The 17612-nt window shown below is 44.8% G+C and overlaps 2 protein-coding genes across 4 annotated transcripts in view; one reads left to right on the top strand and one right to left on the bottom strand.

Annotated features, from left to right (window-relative positions):
- Positions 1-17612, top strand: part of ZNF304 (zinc finger protein 304) — a 95189-nt gene that overhangs the window by 62007 nt on the left and 15570 nt on the right. The gene's annotated exons all lie outside the window — the stretch shown is intronic.
- The window catches only part of LOC145514420 (uncharacterized), a 29627-nt gene continuing 23658 nt past the window's right edge, over positions 11644-17612 (bottom strand). For 2 of the 3 annotated variants that reach the window (XM_081512170.1, XM_081512169.1), the window contains exons 2-4: positions 17143-17184; positions 15035-15161; positions 11644-13404 (exon numbers count right to left, since the gene is read on the bottom strand). In XM_081512170.1, coding sequence (XP_081368296.1) covers positions 11822-13404; positions 15035-15161; positions 17143-17178 — 1746 coding nt within the window. In that variant the 5' untranslated portion in view covers positions 17179-17184 and the 3' untranslated portion in view covers positions 11644-11821. The remainder of the gene's footprint in view (positions 13405-15034; positions 15162-17142; positions 17185-17612) is intronic. The other variant, XM_081512168.1, reaches the window with a different exon arrangement.

The following is a 17612-nucleotide window of genomic DNA, read 5'->3' as shown; positions in this document are numbered from 1 at the left end:
CACTTCATCCTTCCTTGCACACTAGGTACAATTCTCAGTGACAACAGGCAGGTGGATAGACAGAGGCTATCTGTGTGGTGGGTCTGGCATGCAGGGCCCCTTCCCTTTCTTGTAAAACAACAGCCACAGTTCCCGGGATCATGTCTCCCAAACATACAGAAACGTAGGCCCACCTTTCTCTCAGACTCCTAGTACCTCAGGAAGTTAGTTCACACACCTTCCCCACAAGTATATCGCTCAGTGGGCTTTACATCTGACCCTCATTACTGCCACCTGGTTCACAAAATTGGCATGTCTCCTGCTTCCTCTCGTCCTCTTCTGAACATTCAGAAAGTGCCTGACAAATACAACACAACCCCGCTGCACACCCACTTTCCACTGGCAGCTCCCTAGCCCTGTTCTGAAGGATTCCCCACTAAACCTTGTTCTTGACTTTATCCTCAGTCACAACACGCAGATCTAAATACCCCTGGTCAGGTTCCACTTCCATAGTGCACATTATGTCTCTTCAACCGTTACAATCTTTGTTCACATAACAATCATTCAAAATCCACACCCAGCTGACAGATCTTGGGTAAACTCATCTGACATTCATCACAAACTCCCCAAATTCCACCACAAAAACCTAGTTGAGTATACAGGAGGACCAATAAGCACCAGCCTGACTGGTATCACTTCATCTCCTTTTTTGCTTTTCGTCTGCATCAGTTTCATAACCACTATCCCATAAATACCTGGACCACATGCTGGACTTTCCCTCCCCCCTATCTTCCTGCTGATGACCTCTGTAACAGCCCCCACCTTCCCTTGTCCCCTAATGGCATCCTGAAGACTCCCCAGCACTCTAGATCTGAAAGTTCAGCCATCCACTGGTCTCCTATACTTGGGAGTCACTGGAACACTTGAGACTCAACACAAGACCCAATTCCTAACAGTCTCACAGAAAGGGACTCTGCTTGCTAACTTCCCCATCTCAGCTGATAGTATTGCCACCCTTCCAGATGTAAAGGGAAAAAATCTTTGGAGTCATCTGTGACTCACTCCACATTATAAAATCTAGTCCACTGTTAAAACTTTATTTTTTTTTAAATTAGTTTATTTTCTATTTTTTAACTTTACAATATTGTATTTGTTTTGCCATACATTGAAATGAATCCACCATGGGTGTACATGTTTTCCCCTTCCAGAACCCCCCTCCCACCTCCCTCCCCATCCCATCCCTCCGGGTCATCCCGGTGCACCAGCCCCAAGCACCCTGTATCATGCATTGAACCTGGACTGGCGATTCATTTCACATATGATAATTTACATGCTTCCATGCCATTCTCCCATATCATCCCGCCCTCGCCCTCTCCCATAGAGTCCATAATACTGTTCTATTTATCTGTGTCTCTTTTGATGTCTCGCATACAGGGTTATCTTTACCAATTGACTAAATACCATATATATGTGTTAGTATACTGTACTGGTGTTTTTCTTTCTGGCTTACTTCACTCTGTATAATAGGCTCCAGTTTCATCCACCTCATTAGAACTGATTCGAATGTATTCTTTTTAATGTCTGAGTATGTTAAAACTTTAAAAACAAATTCAGGAGCCAAATATTTCTCCTACCTCCATATCTATCACTCTGGTCTGGGCACAACTACTGCTCATCTGGATGATTACAATAGCCTCTTTGCTATCCTCCTGTCTTCCTCTTCCCTAGTCTATTGTGTTCTCTGCAGCCAGGGGCAGCCTCTTTAAACCTAAGGCACATCACTTTTCCCCTCTGTACCAAAAATTCCACATCTGCCATCATTCTCAGAACAGAAACCCAACTTCTCAGGCTACCAGTTTAGGTTTGACTCTGGCCCTCTTGCTCTCTGTTTTCACCAGACATTAACAAAGACCTACAAGTCCTAAAGCATTCCCACCTCTATCACAACCTCAAGCATTTGTACGGACTACCCCTGTACCTAAGACAATTTTTCACATCTCAGTCCACTGGCTGCCCAAAATGGGAATCCCTCCATATAACCTCTGGCCTGGACTTGGAAATCTGGACTTAGGGTTTCTCTAGGGTCTCCAGACACCAAGTCCAGGAAGAGTAGCAGCAAAACACTTCCAGAACACCTGACACTCATCAGTGAAGAGTCCATAAAAGGTTCTGCTGAATGTACAGCCTGTGAGAAGAGCAGGGCCATGTAACTTTAATTTCCATCCACAACATAGTCAAAAAAGAATATCAATGAGTGAAACATTTTATATTTAAGGCAAAGAGAAATATTTAAGGATAAAATAAAGCATGTAAAAGATGACAGAAAATATTATGGAGTTCTGCCATAAAGTAATATGGATGTCTTGAGAAAAGGCTTTCCAGAAGTGGAAAATACAAGTGAAAAGTCTATCAGAGTCATGTACAGTGTGTTTGAGTACCATGTATGAGGATAGTGAGACTGCAGTTCAATGAGACAAAACGAAAGCAATCATGTTGGTGAGGAAATGGTTGTGGCAGGTCATATAACATTATTATACCCTAGGCTACAAATATCAAAATTAAGTCTTACTTTATGTACTCTGACACTTCCATTTGATTTCCTTGTTTCTCCCTTGTCAATAATACATTTTTTCTCTTCTTCTCGCTTGTAGTTGGCCACAACAGGTGACCAGGAGTTCTTATACTTCCCTTTCAAAGTTTACTTTGGTTATGTTAGGTAGTTAGAATAGGAAAAAGGAGTCCAGAATGGTGGTGGCTAAAAGACAAAGACGGGAAAAGCCTGTGAAAATAGAACAAAGGAAGGTCTGAGGACAGGAGTGAGAACCTCAGGCAAAGCAAACAGCCCTCCTGGCTAGCCCAATTTACATAGGGCAGGCTCAGGGGAGGAGAAAAAATGTATAAAAAGAGAAGCCAAAATTGAATACCTGGCTTCTATTCTCTTCAGCTGGCTTCTATTCTCTTCGTGTCTTTTGGGTCAGCCTACTCTCACGCCTTGAGGATGTATTTTTCTTTGCTTGCCAAATAAAACTAAGCTGTAACACTGATCCATCCATCGCTTCAAATTTTTGCTGTGGCAAGACAGAACCAAGGAAATTACACATTCCCCCAACAGTTATGTTAAAAATTGTTTGATATAAAATTTCAGCTTACATAATTCATATATTAAACTCTGATTTGAAATTATTATTACATTATACAACAGAATTAAAGAACATGTACTTTTTATTTATATTCTTTGATAAATTCATATGGGTTTTTTTCCACCAATGATCAGAGAGATCATTTTGTAAATCTTCTTGGATTCTAAAACATCTTGATATGGATTCAAAGCCTTATAACTTATTACCCTTAAAATGGTTCACTTTGTCCCCCTTATAACAAATATTTTAACAAGATAGCTTCATCATTTTCTCTTCTGATACCACCAGAGTAAGGAGTTAACTTAAATAGTTTATAAATAACAAATATTAGAAGAGTACAATGACTGAAAAAGCAAAACCTCTCTAAGTGGGTGTGTGATGTAAAACTATAAATGTACCTAGTGCACAATAAGTGTGTAGCAAAATTAGCTACAGGTAAATTAAGTATAATCAAGCCATTCAAAGAACTAAGTTAAAATTAGTGACAAAGAATTAAAGAAAATTAGTAACAAAGAATAAAACAAGACTAAAAAGTGGAAACGTTCACTTAAATAGAATAATAATTTCAACATATACGCTACACAAATGTGTGCTTGGTATATCCCAGAAGACATGGCAGGTATATCTACAGTAGCAATGTTTATAAATACCAAAACAAAACAAAAACAAAAGAAGCTTCAACAGCTGAATTTATAAGGACATTGTCCTCATATGTTCATACTATAGAATACTGCACAAAAATGGAAAATAAACGAATAGCTATGAAAACATGGATAAAGTCTTGCCAAGTTGTGCAAATGAAGAAAACACATCATATTTACGTGATTCCATTCAGAAAAGAGTTTTAAAACAACGGAGTGACGGTAAGCCATAGTCCTTGAATAATTTCCACATAGCTGGCAAAATTATCAAAAGCAAGGAAATGGTTCCATGAAAGAAAAGAGATAATTCTTTAACTTTGGGGGGATGGGATAATTGTTTTAGAAGAACACCCACATTTATGCAGCTTCCGGGGTCCTATTTATACTGCATTTCTTTTTTGTTTTTTAAATTTGGCTGCATCAGGTCTTAACTGCCACACTAGGCATCTTCACTGCATCATGCAGGATCTTTTCCATATGGCTCAGGAACTCTTGAGTTACCTCATGTGGGCTCTGTAGCTGTGGCTAATGGGCTTAGCTGCTCTGAGGCATGTGGGATCTTAGTCCCTGTGTGTATGTCTGCTAAGTTGCTTCAGTCTTGTTGACTCTTTGTAACCCCATGGACAGTAGCCTGCCAGGCTCCTCTGTCCATGGGATTCTCAAGGTAAGAATACTGGAGTGGGTTGCCATGCCCTTCTCCAGGGGATCTTCCAGACTCAGGGATCAAACCTGGGCCTGCCTTCCACATTGCAGACAGATTCTTTACCATCTGAGCCACCAGCGAAGCCTCCTAATTCTCTGACCAGGGATCAAACCCTCCTCCCTTGCATTGCAAGGCAGACAATTTACCACTGGACCACCAGGGAAGTCCCTATATTGGATTTCTTGGCTTGAGAAGAGAATGAATATTAATTTGAGAGCTGCTTATTCAACTTTACTAGGAGGTTCTCTGCAATTTTTTCCTACACATCTCATATTTCTATATGTGGAAAACCAACCGTTTGGGGAAACAATAAATAGAAATATATGACACTTGTAAGAAAACACTGTTAAGGACGAAGGTACCACAGAATGGTAAGACTTGGCTGAGGAAATTCCCTGGTGGTCCTATAACTAGGACTCTGTGCTCCCGATGTAGGGGTCCCCGGTTGGATCCCAGGTCAGGATCCCACCCACATGCCTCAACCGCATGCCGCAAAGACCTGGCGCATCCAAATATATGAATAAAAAGAAAATATTTTTAAAAAGTGAAGAGTTGAAAGCGAAAGTGAAGTCACTCAGTCGTGTCCGACTCTTTGCCACCCCAATCACTGTAGACTCCCAGGCTCCTTCAATCATGGGATTTTCCAGGCAAATATATTGGAGTGGGTTGCCATTTCCTTCTCCAGGGGATCTTCCAGATCCAGCAATCCAACCTGGGTCTCTGGCACTGCAAGCCAACTCCACCATCTGAGGCACCAGGGGGCTTTCTCAATGGCTCAGTGATAGAGTCCGAGTCTACCTGCCAATGCAGAAGGCATGGGTTCCATCCCTGATCCGGGAAGATCCCACATGATGTGGAGCAACTAAGCCTCTGTGTCACAAATAATTAGGAGAAGGCAATGGCAACCCACTCCAGTACTCTTGCCTGGAAAATCCCATGGACAGAGGAGCCTGGTAGGCTGCAGTCCATGGGGTTGAAAAGAGTCCGACGCGACTTCACTTTCATGCATTGGAGAAGGAAATGGCAACCCACTCCAGTTTTCTTGCCCGGAGAATCCCAGGGACGGCAGAGCCTGGTGGGCTGTCGTCTATGTGATCGCACAGAGTCGGACACGACTGAAGCGACTTAGCAGCAGCAGCATAACGAAAGCTGAGCGAAGAATTGATGCTTTTGAACTGTGGTGCTGGAGAAGATTCTTGAGAGTCCCTTGGACTGCAAGGAGATTCAACCAGTCCATCCTAAAGGAAATCAGTCCTGGGTGTTCATTGAAAGGACTGATGTTGAAGCTGAAACTCCAATACTTTGGCCACCTGATGTGAAGAGCTGACTCATTGGAAAAGACCCTGATGCTGGGAAAGATTGAGAGCAGGAGAAGAAGGGGACGACAGAGGATGAGATGGTTGGATGGCATCACCGATTCAATGGATATGGGTTTGGATGGACTCCGGGAGTTGGTGATGGACAGGGAGGCCAGGCGTGCTGCGGTTCATGTGGTCGCAGAGTCGGACACGACTTAGCGACTGAACTGAACTGAACTAGAGCCAGGAAGCCTCAACTACTGATCCCAAGCCCTAGAGCTCTGGCTCCGTAATGAGAAGCCCAGGCATCACAGCAGAGAGTAGACCCCACTCTCTGCCCTTAGAGAAAGGCCAGCGCAGCAACAGCAAAATAAAAGTATTATAGAAAAAAAAAACAAAAAAAAACGCTGGCTCGCTGGCTAAGGGGCCCAGAGGTCAAAGCATTTACCTCAATCGTATTCATCAACGCAGCCGTCCCAGCCGAGTGGGTAGGCGAAGGAGGGGCCCGGGCACAGCGGCTCCTGTTCTAGCCCGGAGACAGATTCTGGCCAAATGGAGCCCAAGCCGAACCTCAGATCCTCCTCAGAATAGCTGTACCAGCGCCTACCCAGCTCGCTATACCTCAAGGCGGCCCAGGGTTCCCAAGATCCCCATCAGGGAACTGATTTCACCAAATGTGAACTGAGTTCACAGAAGGCCGCTTGCGGGGGACGCTGGAAGGCCGGCCCAGACGCGGTTCTCTAGAACTAAAGGGCCTCTCTTCCGAGTCTTCATTGCTTCAGGCTGCAGGAGGCAGTGCACTGCCTTCCGGGTAATGTAGTTTACGGAGTTCCAGGTCCTGGCAAGGGGCGCTGCTGTCCACCTCTGGGAAAGTTCAGCCTCAATCAGAGGGTTGCTGGAAGTGGTGTCCCTAGGCTCTGAGTACTGGGGCGGGGTTTCACGTGTCAGAAAGTAGATGCATCCAGATTTGCGTGTAATATACTCTGTGCTGATCAGGAGAGGTACAGGGGCAATATTTCAGATGGTCCCCAGACCTACAAAACCAAGTAGGCACAAGATACCAGGCTGTATCGTGGGGACGACAGAGGATGAGATAGTTGGATGGCATTACCGACTCAATGGACATGAGTTTGAGCAAGCTCTGGAAGATGTTGAAGGACAGAGAAGCCTGGCGTGCTGCAGTCCATGGGGTCACAAAGAGTTGGACACAACTGAGTGACTGAACACCAACCAGGCTGTCGCTCAGACACACAGTGCATCCATCCATAGTTCAGGTCTAATAAATGGTATCCTACTGCTCTGCAAATACATGTAGTCTAACCATTAGATTCAATTTATAACTTTCACTGTGGTAGGTTGGGTAAAGCAAGCAAAGATTAAAGACAGGGCCATGGTGGGCAAAAAATAGCAAGGAGAGGTAAGAAAGCCTTCCTCAGCGATCAATGCAAAGAAATAGAGGAAAACAACAGAATGGGAAAGACTAGAGATCTCTTCAAGAAAACTAGAGATACCAAGGGAATATTTCATGCAAAGATGTGCTCAATAAAGGACAGAAATGGTAGGGAACTAACAGAAGAAGAAGATATTAAGAAGAGGTGGCAAGAATACACAGAACTGTACAAAAAAGATCTTCACGACTCAGATAATCACGATGGTATGATCACTCACCTAGAGCCAGACATCTTGGAATGTGAAGTCAATGGGCCTTAGAAAGCATCACTACGAACAAAGCTAGTGGAGGTGATGGAATTCCAGTTGAGCTATTTCAAATCCTGAAAGAGGATGCTATGAAAGTGCTGCACTCAATATGCCAGCAAATATGGAAAACTCAGCAGTGGCCACAGGATTGGAAAAGGTCAGTTTTCATTCCAATCTCAAAGAATGGCAATGCCAAAGAATGCTCAAACTACCGCACAATTGCACTCATCTCACACGCTAGTAAAGCAATGCTTAAAATTCTCCAAGCCAGGCTTCAGCAATACGTGAACTGTGAACTTCCAGATGTTCAAGCTGGTTTTAGAAAAGGCAGAGGAACCAGAGATCAAACTGCCAACATCTGCTGGATCATTGAAAAAGCAAGAGAGTTCCAGAAAAACATCTATTTCTGCTTTATTGACTATGCCAAAGCCTTTGACTGTGTGGATCACAATAAACTGTGGAAAATTCTGAAAGAGATGGGAATACCAAACCATCTGACCTGCCTCTTGAGAAACCTGTATGTAGGTCAGGAAGCAACAGTTAGAACTGGACATGGAACAACAGACTGGCTCCAAATAGGAAAAGGAGTACATCAAGGCTGTATATTGTCACCCTGCTTATTTAACTTATATGCTGAGTACATCATCAGAAACACTGGGCTGCAAGAAACACAAGCTGGAATCAAGATTGCCGGGAGAAATATCAAAAACCTCAGATATGCAGATGACACCACACTTATGGCAGAAAGCAAAGAAAAACTAAAGAGCCTCTTGATGAAAGTGAAAGAGGAGAGTGAAAAAGTTGGCTTAAAGCTCAACATTCAGAAAACTAAGATCATGGCATCCGGTCCCATCACTTCATGGCAGCTAGATGGGCAAACAGTGGAAACAGTGGCTGACTTTATTTTTCTGGGCTCCAAAATCACTGCAGATGGTGACTGTAGCAATGAAATTAAAAGACGCTTACTCCTTGGAAGGAAAGTTATGACCAACCTAGCTGCTGCTGCTGCTAAATCACTTCAGTTGTGTCCAACTCTGTGCGACCCCACAGACAGCAGCCCACCAGGCTCCCCCATCCCTGGGATTCTCCCAGCAAGAACACTGGAGTGGGTTGCCATTTCCTTTTCCAATGCATGAAAGTGAAAAGTGAAAGTGAAGTCGCTCAGTTGTGTCCGACTCTTAGCGACCCCATGGACTGCAGCCTACCAGGCTCCTCTGTCCATGGGATTTTCCAGGCAAGAGTACTGGAGTGGGTTGCCATTGCCTTCTCCAGACCAACCTAGACAGCATATTAAAAAGCAGAGACATTAGTTTGCCAACAAAGGTCCGTCTAGTCAAGGCTATGGTTTTTCCAGTGGTCGTGTATGGATGTGAGAGTTGGACTATAAAGAAAGCTGAGCGCCGAAGAATTGATGCTTTTGAGCTGTGGTGTTGGAGAAGACTCTTGAGAGTCCCTTGGACTTCAAGGGAGATCCAACCAGTCCATTCTAAAGGAGATCAGTCCTGGGTGTTCATTGGAAGGGCTGATGTTGAAGCTGAAACATCAATACTTTGGCCACCTGATGCGAAGAGCTGACTCACTGGAAGAGACCCTGATGCTGGGAAAGATTGAGGGCGGGAGAAGGGGACAACAGGATGAGATGGCTGGATGGTATCATTGACTCGATGGACGTGGGTTTGTGTGGACTCAGCGAGTTGGTGAAAGACAGAGAGGCCTGGCATGCTGTGGTTCATGTGGTTGCAAAGAGTCGGACATGACTGAGTGACTGAACTGAACATGATGGGCAAGACAGGAAGGCAGACTTCCACGCTGGTCCACTGGTTAAGAATTCACCTGCCAATGCAGGGAATATGGGTTTGATCCCTGGTCTGGGTATAGTCCATACGTTACAGGGCAACTAAGCCCGTTCTCCACAACTACTGAGCCCGCTGGCCTAAAGCCCATGCTCCACAGCCAGAAGTCACTGCAATGAGAAGCCCGCGTACTGCAATGAGAGTAGCCCCCCCCCCGCATTAGAGAAAACTGGCACACACAGCAATGAAAACCCAACATAGCCAAATATAATAAAATTAATAAATTTAAATATATATATTTCTTTTTTCTGTCTCTACACAAATGCACGTGTGTGAGTATGCACACACACACACACACACACTGATGGGTTGTTTTGCTGGAGATCTCAATATATCATGGAACTGAACACTTAAAACGGTGAGATGATAGTTTATGTTGTGTATTTCACCGCAAAAATTCCCTACGAACTTTTATGACACAAAGATGTAGGATAAGGACACTAGAAAAGTCAATTAAGAAGAGGAAAATCTAGAAAAATGTGTCAGTGGAAGCTGTGTATTATGCAAAAGGTTCAAAATTCTTTATTCATAAAGAATTCATACAAAACTGAATTTCAGTTTAGTTTCAACTTCAGTTCCCACTTTAAATAACATTTTCTCAGTGATAGAACAACAACAACAAAAGCCACCCACATCTGCTTACAAACAATGCACCTCTAATACATAAGAAAGCCTTATTTTTATTTGATGTCATTCCTTTGCACACATATAATAAAAAATATATATTTATGAACTTAGTGAAAATTCATATAAGAATACCTGTAGGATTTCTTTTATATAAAATTCTAGAAAATGTAAACTACAATGTCTACCTGGAGATGGCAACTTGGGTAGGGTTGGTGCTAATGGAAACTCTGTAAGCAATGGACATGTTCATTATCACAACTTTGGTGATAGTCCCACTGTGTACACCTATGTGAAAATATAGTTTACAATTTTAATAAATGAAATTGAGTATGCCAATACCTCAGTAAAGCTATCAACATATGTTCCATATAAAATCAGGATCTCCTGTTTCTTTAAATGTCATCATATCGGACAAACTTGTATCGACAATCAGCACCCTTCCCCATGTTTTAGGCAGGTCAATTCTGATTCCTTCTCAAGACAGAAGAAAATGCTGACAAATGCTTCAACATGGGGACATTATTCTAAGCTAAATAAGCCAGCTGCAAAGAGATGAAAAAATGTATAATTACACTTATGAAAAGTATCCAGAGTAATCAAATTCATAGACAAAAGTGTAAAACAGAGGTAGACAGGTAGGGTAGGGAGGAAAAAGAGAGAGATATTGTTTAAGGGGTACAGAGTTTCATTTTTGCAAGATGAAAAAGAATTCTGGAGACTAGATATTAATTTTTAAACACACTACACCGAACATTAAAAGGTAGAGGGTAAATTTTGTTACATATGAAAGTGAAAGTTGCTCAGTTGTGTCTGACTCTTTGCAGCCTCATGGACTATACAGTCCATGGAATTCTCCAGGCCAGAATACTAGAGTGGGTAGCTTATCCCTTCTCCAGCAGATCTTTCTGACCCAGGAATCGAACCAGGGTCTCCTGCATTGCAGGTGGATTCTTTACCAACTGAGCTATCAGGGAAGCCCTAAAGTCGCTCAGTTGTGTCCAACTCTTTTGTGACCCCATGGCCTATACAGTCTATAGAATTCTCCAGGCCAGAATACTGGAGTGAGTAGCCTTTCTCTTCTCCAGCGCATCTTCTCAACCCAGGGATTGAACCCAGGTCTCCTGCATTGCAGGCAGATTCTTTACCAGCTGAACCAGGGAAGCCCAAGAATACTGGAGTGGGTAGCCTATCCCTTCCTTAGCAGATCTTCCTAACCCAGGAATCAAATCGGGGTCTCCTGCATTACAGGTGGATTCTTTACCAGCTGAGCTACCAGGGAAGCCCAGCATTGTTAGATATATTTTACTACCATCAAAAAAAAGACGTTCTCAGGGACAGATTAGAGCAACTTGTTAGTCTTTCCCCATTTGCAATACTCTCTCTGGTGTGAACTTTTTGGTGCTGAATGAGGTCAAAGTTTTGGCAGAACATATGTCCATAATTGCTGCACTAAGGCCTTTCGCCGTTGTGAAATCACTGACGGGTAATCGGGTTGGAGTTTAAGCTAAAAATTTACATTCACTGAAAAGGTATGCCTCTGGTATGAACTCTTGATGTCTTAAGTGGGGAGCTGTACCATAACAACTTTCGATGTTTGCTGTACTCAGAAGTGAACATAGCCCAACATAATTCATAGGGGCTTCTCCAGCACCAATGAGTTAGGAGTTTGGAGTAGTACCTCATTTACCATAGCTTCTGTATGTATATGGTCTTTTGTTTTTTAATTGAAGCATAGTTGATTTACAGTGTTTCAGGCATATATCAAAATGATTGTTTTGTATAAAATTCTTTTCCATTATAACTTATTACATGATATTGAATATAGTTTCCTGTGCTATACAGCAGGCCCCTTCATAAGGTCTCTCCCACTGGACTCTCTGCTTCATGAGGTTGGAGTTGTATCTAAAGAGTTCCCCACATTCACAGCACTCACAGTGTCTTCAGTGTGAATCTTCTGGTGATGAACAAGGTGGGACTTCCTAATGAAGGCTTTGTGACATCTGCTGCACTCGTAAGGCCTTTCTCCGGTATGGATTTTCTGATGCTCAACAAGTATATGCTTGTGGCTAAAGGCTTTCCCACACTCTCTGCATTCATAAGGCCTCTCTCCAGTGTGATTTCTCCAATGTTTAATCAGGTTGGAGTTGTACCGAAAGAATTTCCCACACTCACTGCACTCGTAAGGCCTCTCTCCACTGTGAACTCTCTTATGTCTGATGAGCCTGCAGTGGTACCTAAAGGCCTTCCCACACTCACTGCACTCATAAGGCCTTTCTCCGGTGTGATTTTGCCAATGTTTAATGAGTTTGGATTTGTACTTAAAGTATTCCCCACACAAGCTGCACTCATAAGGCCTTTCTACAGTATGAACTCTCTGATGTCTAATGAGGGTGGACGTGTACCTAAAAAATTTTCCACATTCACTGCACTTATAAGGCCTTTCTCCAGTATGAACTCTCTGGTGTTTAATGAGTGTGGAATTGTACCTAAAGAATTTCCCACATTCATTACACTTATAAGGCTTTTCTGCAGTATGAACTCTCTGATGTCTAATGAATGTGGAGCTGTACCTGAAAAACTTTCCACATTCAATGCACTTATAAGGAGTTTCTCCAGTGTGAACTCTCCCATGTCTTACCAGTCTATAGTTATACCTAAAGAATTTTCCACATTCTCTGCACTCAAAAGGCCTTTCTCCATTGTGCTTTCTCTGATGTTTCATGAAGTTGGCATTGTACTTGAAGAATTCCCCACATTTGCTGCACTCATAAGGCCTTAATCCAGTGTGAACTCGCTGATGACTAACGAGCGTGGAGTTGTACCTAAAACATTGCCCACATTCGCGGCACTGAAAAGGCCTTTCTCCAGTGTGGATTCTTTGGTGCTGAACAAGGTGAAATTTTCTAATGAAGGCCATCCCGCATATGCTGCACTCATGAGGCCTTACTCCAGTGTGGATTTTCTGGTGCTCAACAAGTATCTGTTTTCGGCTGAAGGCTTTCCCACACTGAGTGCACCTGTAATCACTCTGTTCATGACCAAAGGCCTCCTGGCCCTCAGTGTCCCCCTGTGGCTGCCCCACACCACGAGGGGCCAGCTGCTGCAGAAGGCCCATGCTGCCCGGGAAGGGCTTCCCATCTCCGCTGCAGGTCAAGGTCCTCTCTCCTGTGTGAACACTGCTGTTGGTCAGAAATGAAGGCTGCCCCTCAGCCCTTCTGCAAAGTTTGTCTCTAATCTCCTTCTGCTGCTGGAAAAGGTCTGCTCCACAAATGTACAGTCCTTCATCAGGGTACATTCCATCATGCTCAGGCAGGGGCAAAAGGTCTCTGGAGAGTGGGCCACACATGTCACTGGGCTGGGCCTTCCTGGAGGATGGATCTGGCTTTGCAGTCCTGACCTCTGACATCCCTACAGAAACACCTTGCTCAGAAGAGGCCTCCTCACCCTGGGCTCCATGCCAACAACCTGTAACCAGATAGATGCTGGTAAAGTGCATGTTGACTTTGATGGAAAGGACAGCCCCATCAGAAATATGTGTGTCACACACACCCAAGACCAGAGCCAGAGAGAGGAAGATCTGCTGTGCAGAGATGGACCTGGGGAGCTCCCATGATGAGACAGTCCTGTCAACAGGTAAAGACTGAAGGAAGAGTTACTCTTTCAGTCCATTCGGGATGCTATGATAAAATTATAAGCTGACTGGCTTATAATGAACAGAAGTTTATTTCTCACATTCCTAGAGGATGGAACCCAGAGACCAGTATGCATTTTTCTAGGTCACAGACTTCTCATTGTGTCCTCACACATGGTGGAAGGAGCCTGGAAGCTCTGTGGGGTCCCCTCCTTTTTTTTTTTTAATCTTTTGGGCTGAGCTGCGTATCATGTGGGAGCTTAGTCCTCCAACAGGAATCTAACTCAGGCACTCTGCAGTGGAAGTGCGAAGTCTTAAGCATTGGACCACCAGGGAAGTCTCAGTGGGGGCCCCTTTCAAAAGGGCACTAACTTCATTCTTAAAGGCTCTGCCCTCATGACTTAATCACCCCCAAAGACCCCATCTCCTAATACTGCCACCTTGGGCATGAAGTTTTCAACATATGGAATGTGTGGAGACACAAACATTCAGACCATAGCAGGCCTCCAAATCAGTCCTCTGCAAAAGGCTTCCACCACACCCACGGCTATGGGTGAGAGGTGAGCACTATGATGAAGATGGTGCCCAGACCTTGAACCATCTGATACAAAGGAGACGCTGAAGTTCTAGCACTATTTAAGGATACATACATGCAGACCTCAGGACATCTTACATATAGAGCAGTGATATGGAACGTGTGACAAGTGACGGTCACAAAAGTGTGGCTGGAGGGTGACAGAAGAAATAAAAATTGGGAAGAAAAGGAAGAAATGAGGTATGGCCAGCGGTCATAGCATCAATCAATGGTGAACACAGAACAAGTTCCCAGTTCTGACATGGCACCATTTCCCAGGAGCTCACACCGAGCTCGGGTAATTCTGAGTGTCTCCTGCCATAGATGCAGTAATGTCCACACTATCAAGCACCCAGGGTCCTCCCTCCTGCACCAGGTGAGCACTGGTGTGGCATCAAAAGACGCCAGTCCTACGTGAAAGACAGAAAAAGGAGGAGCCAGCATGTGTCCAGAAATTCAACACAGGGCATCTGACATGCTAAAATTCTAACAGCTTCACAGGCGAGACTGCAGAAGCAATCATGGTCCCAAAATTCATACCTTGGTTGGTGCCTGAAAGAAATGTCTGCAAGAGGAGGGAAAGGCCTGGGGCAACAAGAGTCCAAGCATCTAGTCTGATCACCTACCAGGGACAAGCCAGGTCAGAGGGGTCTCAGATAAAATTTAGAATTCTGACTCCTGAGCCCTGTCATGCAAGTTCTCAGAGTGGAAGAGATAAGGCTCTGTGGGGAGAACAGTGACACTGTACACATGGTCCAGCCCCAGCACCAACAGCACACGTACCAGGAAACCAGGAAAGGAAGGTCTCAGTGGGGGGAGCACAGAGCTGCCCCTGGGAAAAGGGGTAGAACAGAGTGCAGCCCAGGACACTGTGAGTGTGCAGAGCTTACCCAGGGAGGTCACGAGTGCCAAGTTCTCCGTCATCACAGCATGGTACAAGTGTCTCTGAGCTTCATCAAGGAGGCCCCACTCCTCCTGGGAGAAATATACAGCCACATCCTCGAAGACCACACAGTCCTGCCAAAATCAGAAGTGTTTGGTTCATGAACAGCTTCTTGTTTTAACTTAGTTTTGTGGATTCTGTATTTATCTATTTGCCATCCATTAATTATAGGACTAAATTTAAGGCCAAATTTGTTCACATCTGCCTTGCTTCCAGAGCACTTACTCTGAACCAACTCCTGAACTAACTCTCACTCACCAGGTCAGTATTTCCCCTGCCCTAAATCAGTCCAGAGCCAGGTACCAGACAGCTAGAGACAGCTCCCGTACTCAGGTACACAGAATTATTCAAACTAGTCATCCCTAAGCCTTCTGTCCAACCCTCCCCACATTTCCCCTGAAAATCCAAAACAGGCTCTGACCACCGGTTTCCCCAAACTGGTGCTCGCACCTGCTAACCAAGTCTGGTGCTTCTCCACATGACCCTGGGTTACACAGTGTGCGTCCTCTCAGGAAATGTAAGCAATGAAACTGTCTTGAAATGTCATTGGCTTCTCTGTGTCACCACTCATCACCACTCACTCACTTCCACAAGTTAATACCGTCTGGGTGTGACCACTGATGCACATCCCTCTCCAGGACCTCCACCCTCCCCCTACGCATCTGTCCCCACTCAGCCTCCTCCCAGATGTCCCACCCTCAAGATACATCCTAGGGGCATCAGTGCCTGCTCTCTCCTCATGACCATGGATCCCTGTGTCCAGTACACAGCAGAAAACAAACCACCATGTAGGCTGTGGACTGCCATGCATGGTCCTACCCCTCTCCTGCTGGACAATTTCCCTGGGGTCCCTCCCCCAGATGCTGACCCTCAGACAAACTCAGACATGTCCTTGTCTTTATAAGCCCAGTGCCAGGGCTCAGGGCCAACCGTTCACTCTCCTCCTCACTGCATCTCATTTGTGGGACTGCACCTTCCTGACAACTATGGGATACCTCCCCTTGGGAATCTCTGGAACATCTGTGACATGGACAAAAACGGACTCTTCTTATTCCATTTGGAAATTCTCCCTACAACTAGAGCTGCTTCCTCATTTTAGCTGATGAGGTATCCATCCTTCCTAACAAAGCCAGAAACCTGGGTCTTCCCTGATTCTTCCTGTCAGCCTACCTCCTTGAGTCCCTCATTCTCCATTACATAAAATATGGACAACACATCATTGTAAACCACCTATACTTCAATTTAAAATATATGATAAAAAAAAAAAAGGGCAGCTCTATCCCCACCTTCACAGCCACCACTCAGGTGTAGCCCCCACCAACATGCACATGGATGATTGCAGAAATTCCCCTCACATCTCCCAGCCTTCACGCACACCTAGTCTGTCTTCTACTATGCTGTCACAGGGAGCCTGTTAAAATCTGAGACATGGCACCTTCCTGCTCTGCTTCAAACCTTCCCTACTTGCCCTCAAACTGAGGGTTAGAGAACCAGGACCTCGGGCTATCAGTCAAGGCCTGATACCTGTGCACCCCTGTCCCAGCACCCCATTCCCACCAGATATGACAGAACCAACAGTTCCTTGCATATTCCACCTCAGTATCATGTGCAACTGTCTGACATTCTAAATCCTGTGGCCAAGACTCCCTGCCACACCTTCCCCCTATCAGCTGTCAGCAGTGAAATCGCTGACAAACCTATAACCCAGGACTAAATATAGGATCCTGGGCATGGTGAGAGCACATGGTCTACAGATGCAAGACAGAAAATAGGGATAGAAGTCTTGGGACACTGCCATTCCTCAAAGGCATATACATCAGGATGATGAAACTAAGTGTGAAGTTGCTTAGTCGCGGTGACTGTTTGTGACCTCATGGACTGTAGCCTACCAGGCTCCTCCATCCATGGAATTTTCCAGGCAAGAGTACTGGAGCGGGTTGCCATTTCCTTCTCCAGGGGATCTTCCTGACCCAGGGATTGAACCCAGGTCTCCTGCATTGCAGGCGGACGTTTTACTGTCTGAGCCAAACTATCAGGTTGATAATTATGACTCACCTGTATAGGACTCATGAGCATCTCTACCACTGCCATGGGGCCCTGGGGGAAGAAAGAAGTCATGAGACGTAGACAACAGTGCTAGAATCCTACAGCAGAGTTGGACCTCCACCCCTTCCTGGCCCTGGTGTAACAGGGCCTCTGCCTGTCAGTCTAAGCTCAGGCTTCCCTGTAACTCAGTTGGTAAAGAATCTGCCTATAACACAGAAGACCCTAGTTTGATTCCTGGGTTGGGAAGATCCCCTGGAGAAGGGAAGGGCTACCCACTCTAGTATTCTGGCCTGGAGAATTCCATGGACTGTACAGTCCATGGGGTTGCAAAGAGTCGGACATGACCGAGCATGTCAGAAAACAGTACTGCCTCTTACCAGATGACCCTGGAGAAGGACTGAGCCTCCCTGAACTTTAGACAAAAGAAAATTCCACTGAAGATAAGAATTATTGCAACCTCAGAAGACTCATATTGGCAT

The sequence above is a fragment of the Giraffa tippelskirchi genome, chromosome 7 (genome assembly GCF_054371585.1).
Source record: "Giraffa tippelskirchi isolate mGirTip1 chromosome 7, T2T-mGirTip1v1.2.pri, whole genome shotgun sequence".
Taxonomy (NCBI): Eukaryota; Metazoa; Chordata; class Mammalia; order Artiodactyla; family Giraffidae; genus Giraffa; species Giraffa tippelskirchi.
The sequence above is the reverse complement of the archived record's forward strand: the minus strand, read 5'-3'. Positions and strand labels throughout refer to the sequence as shown.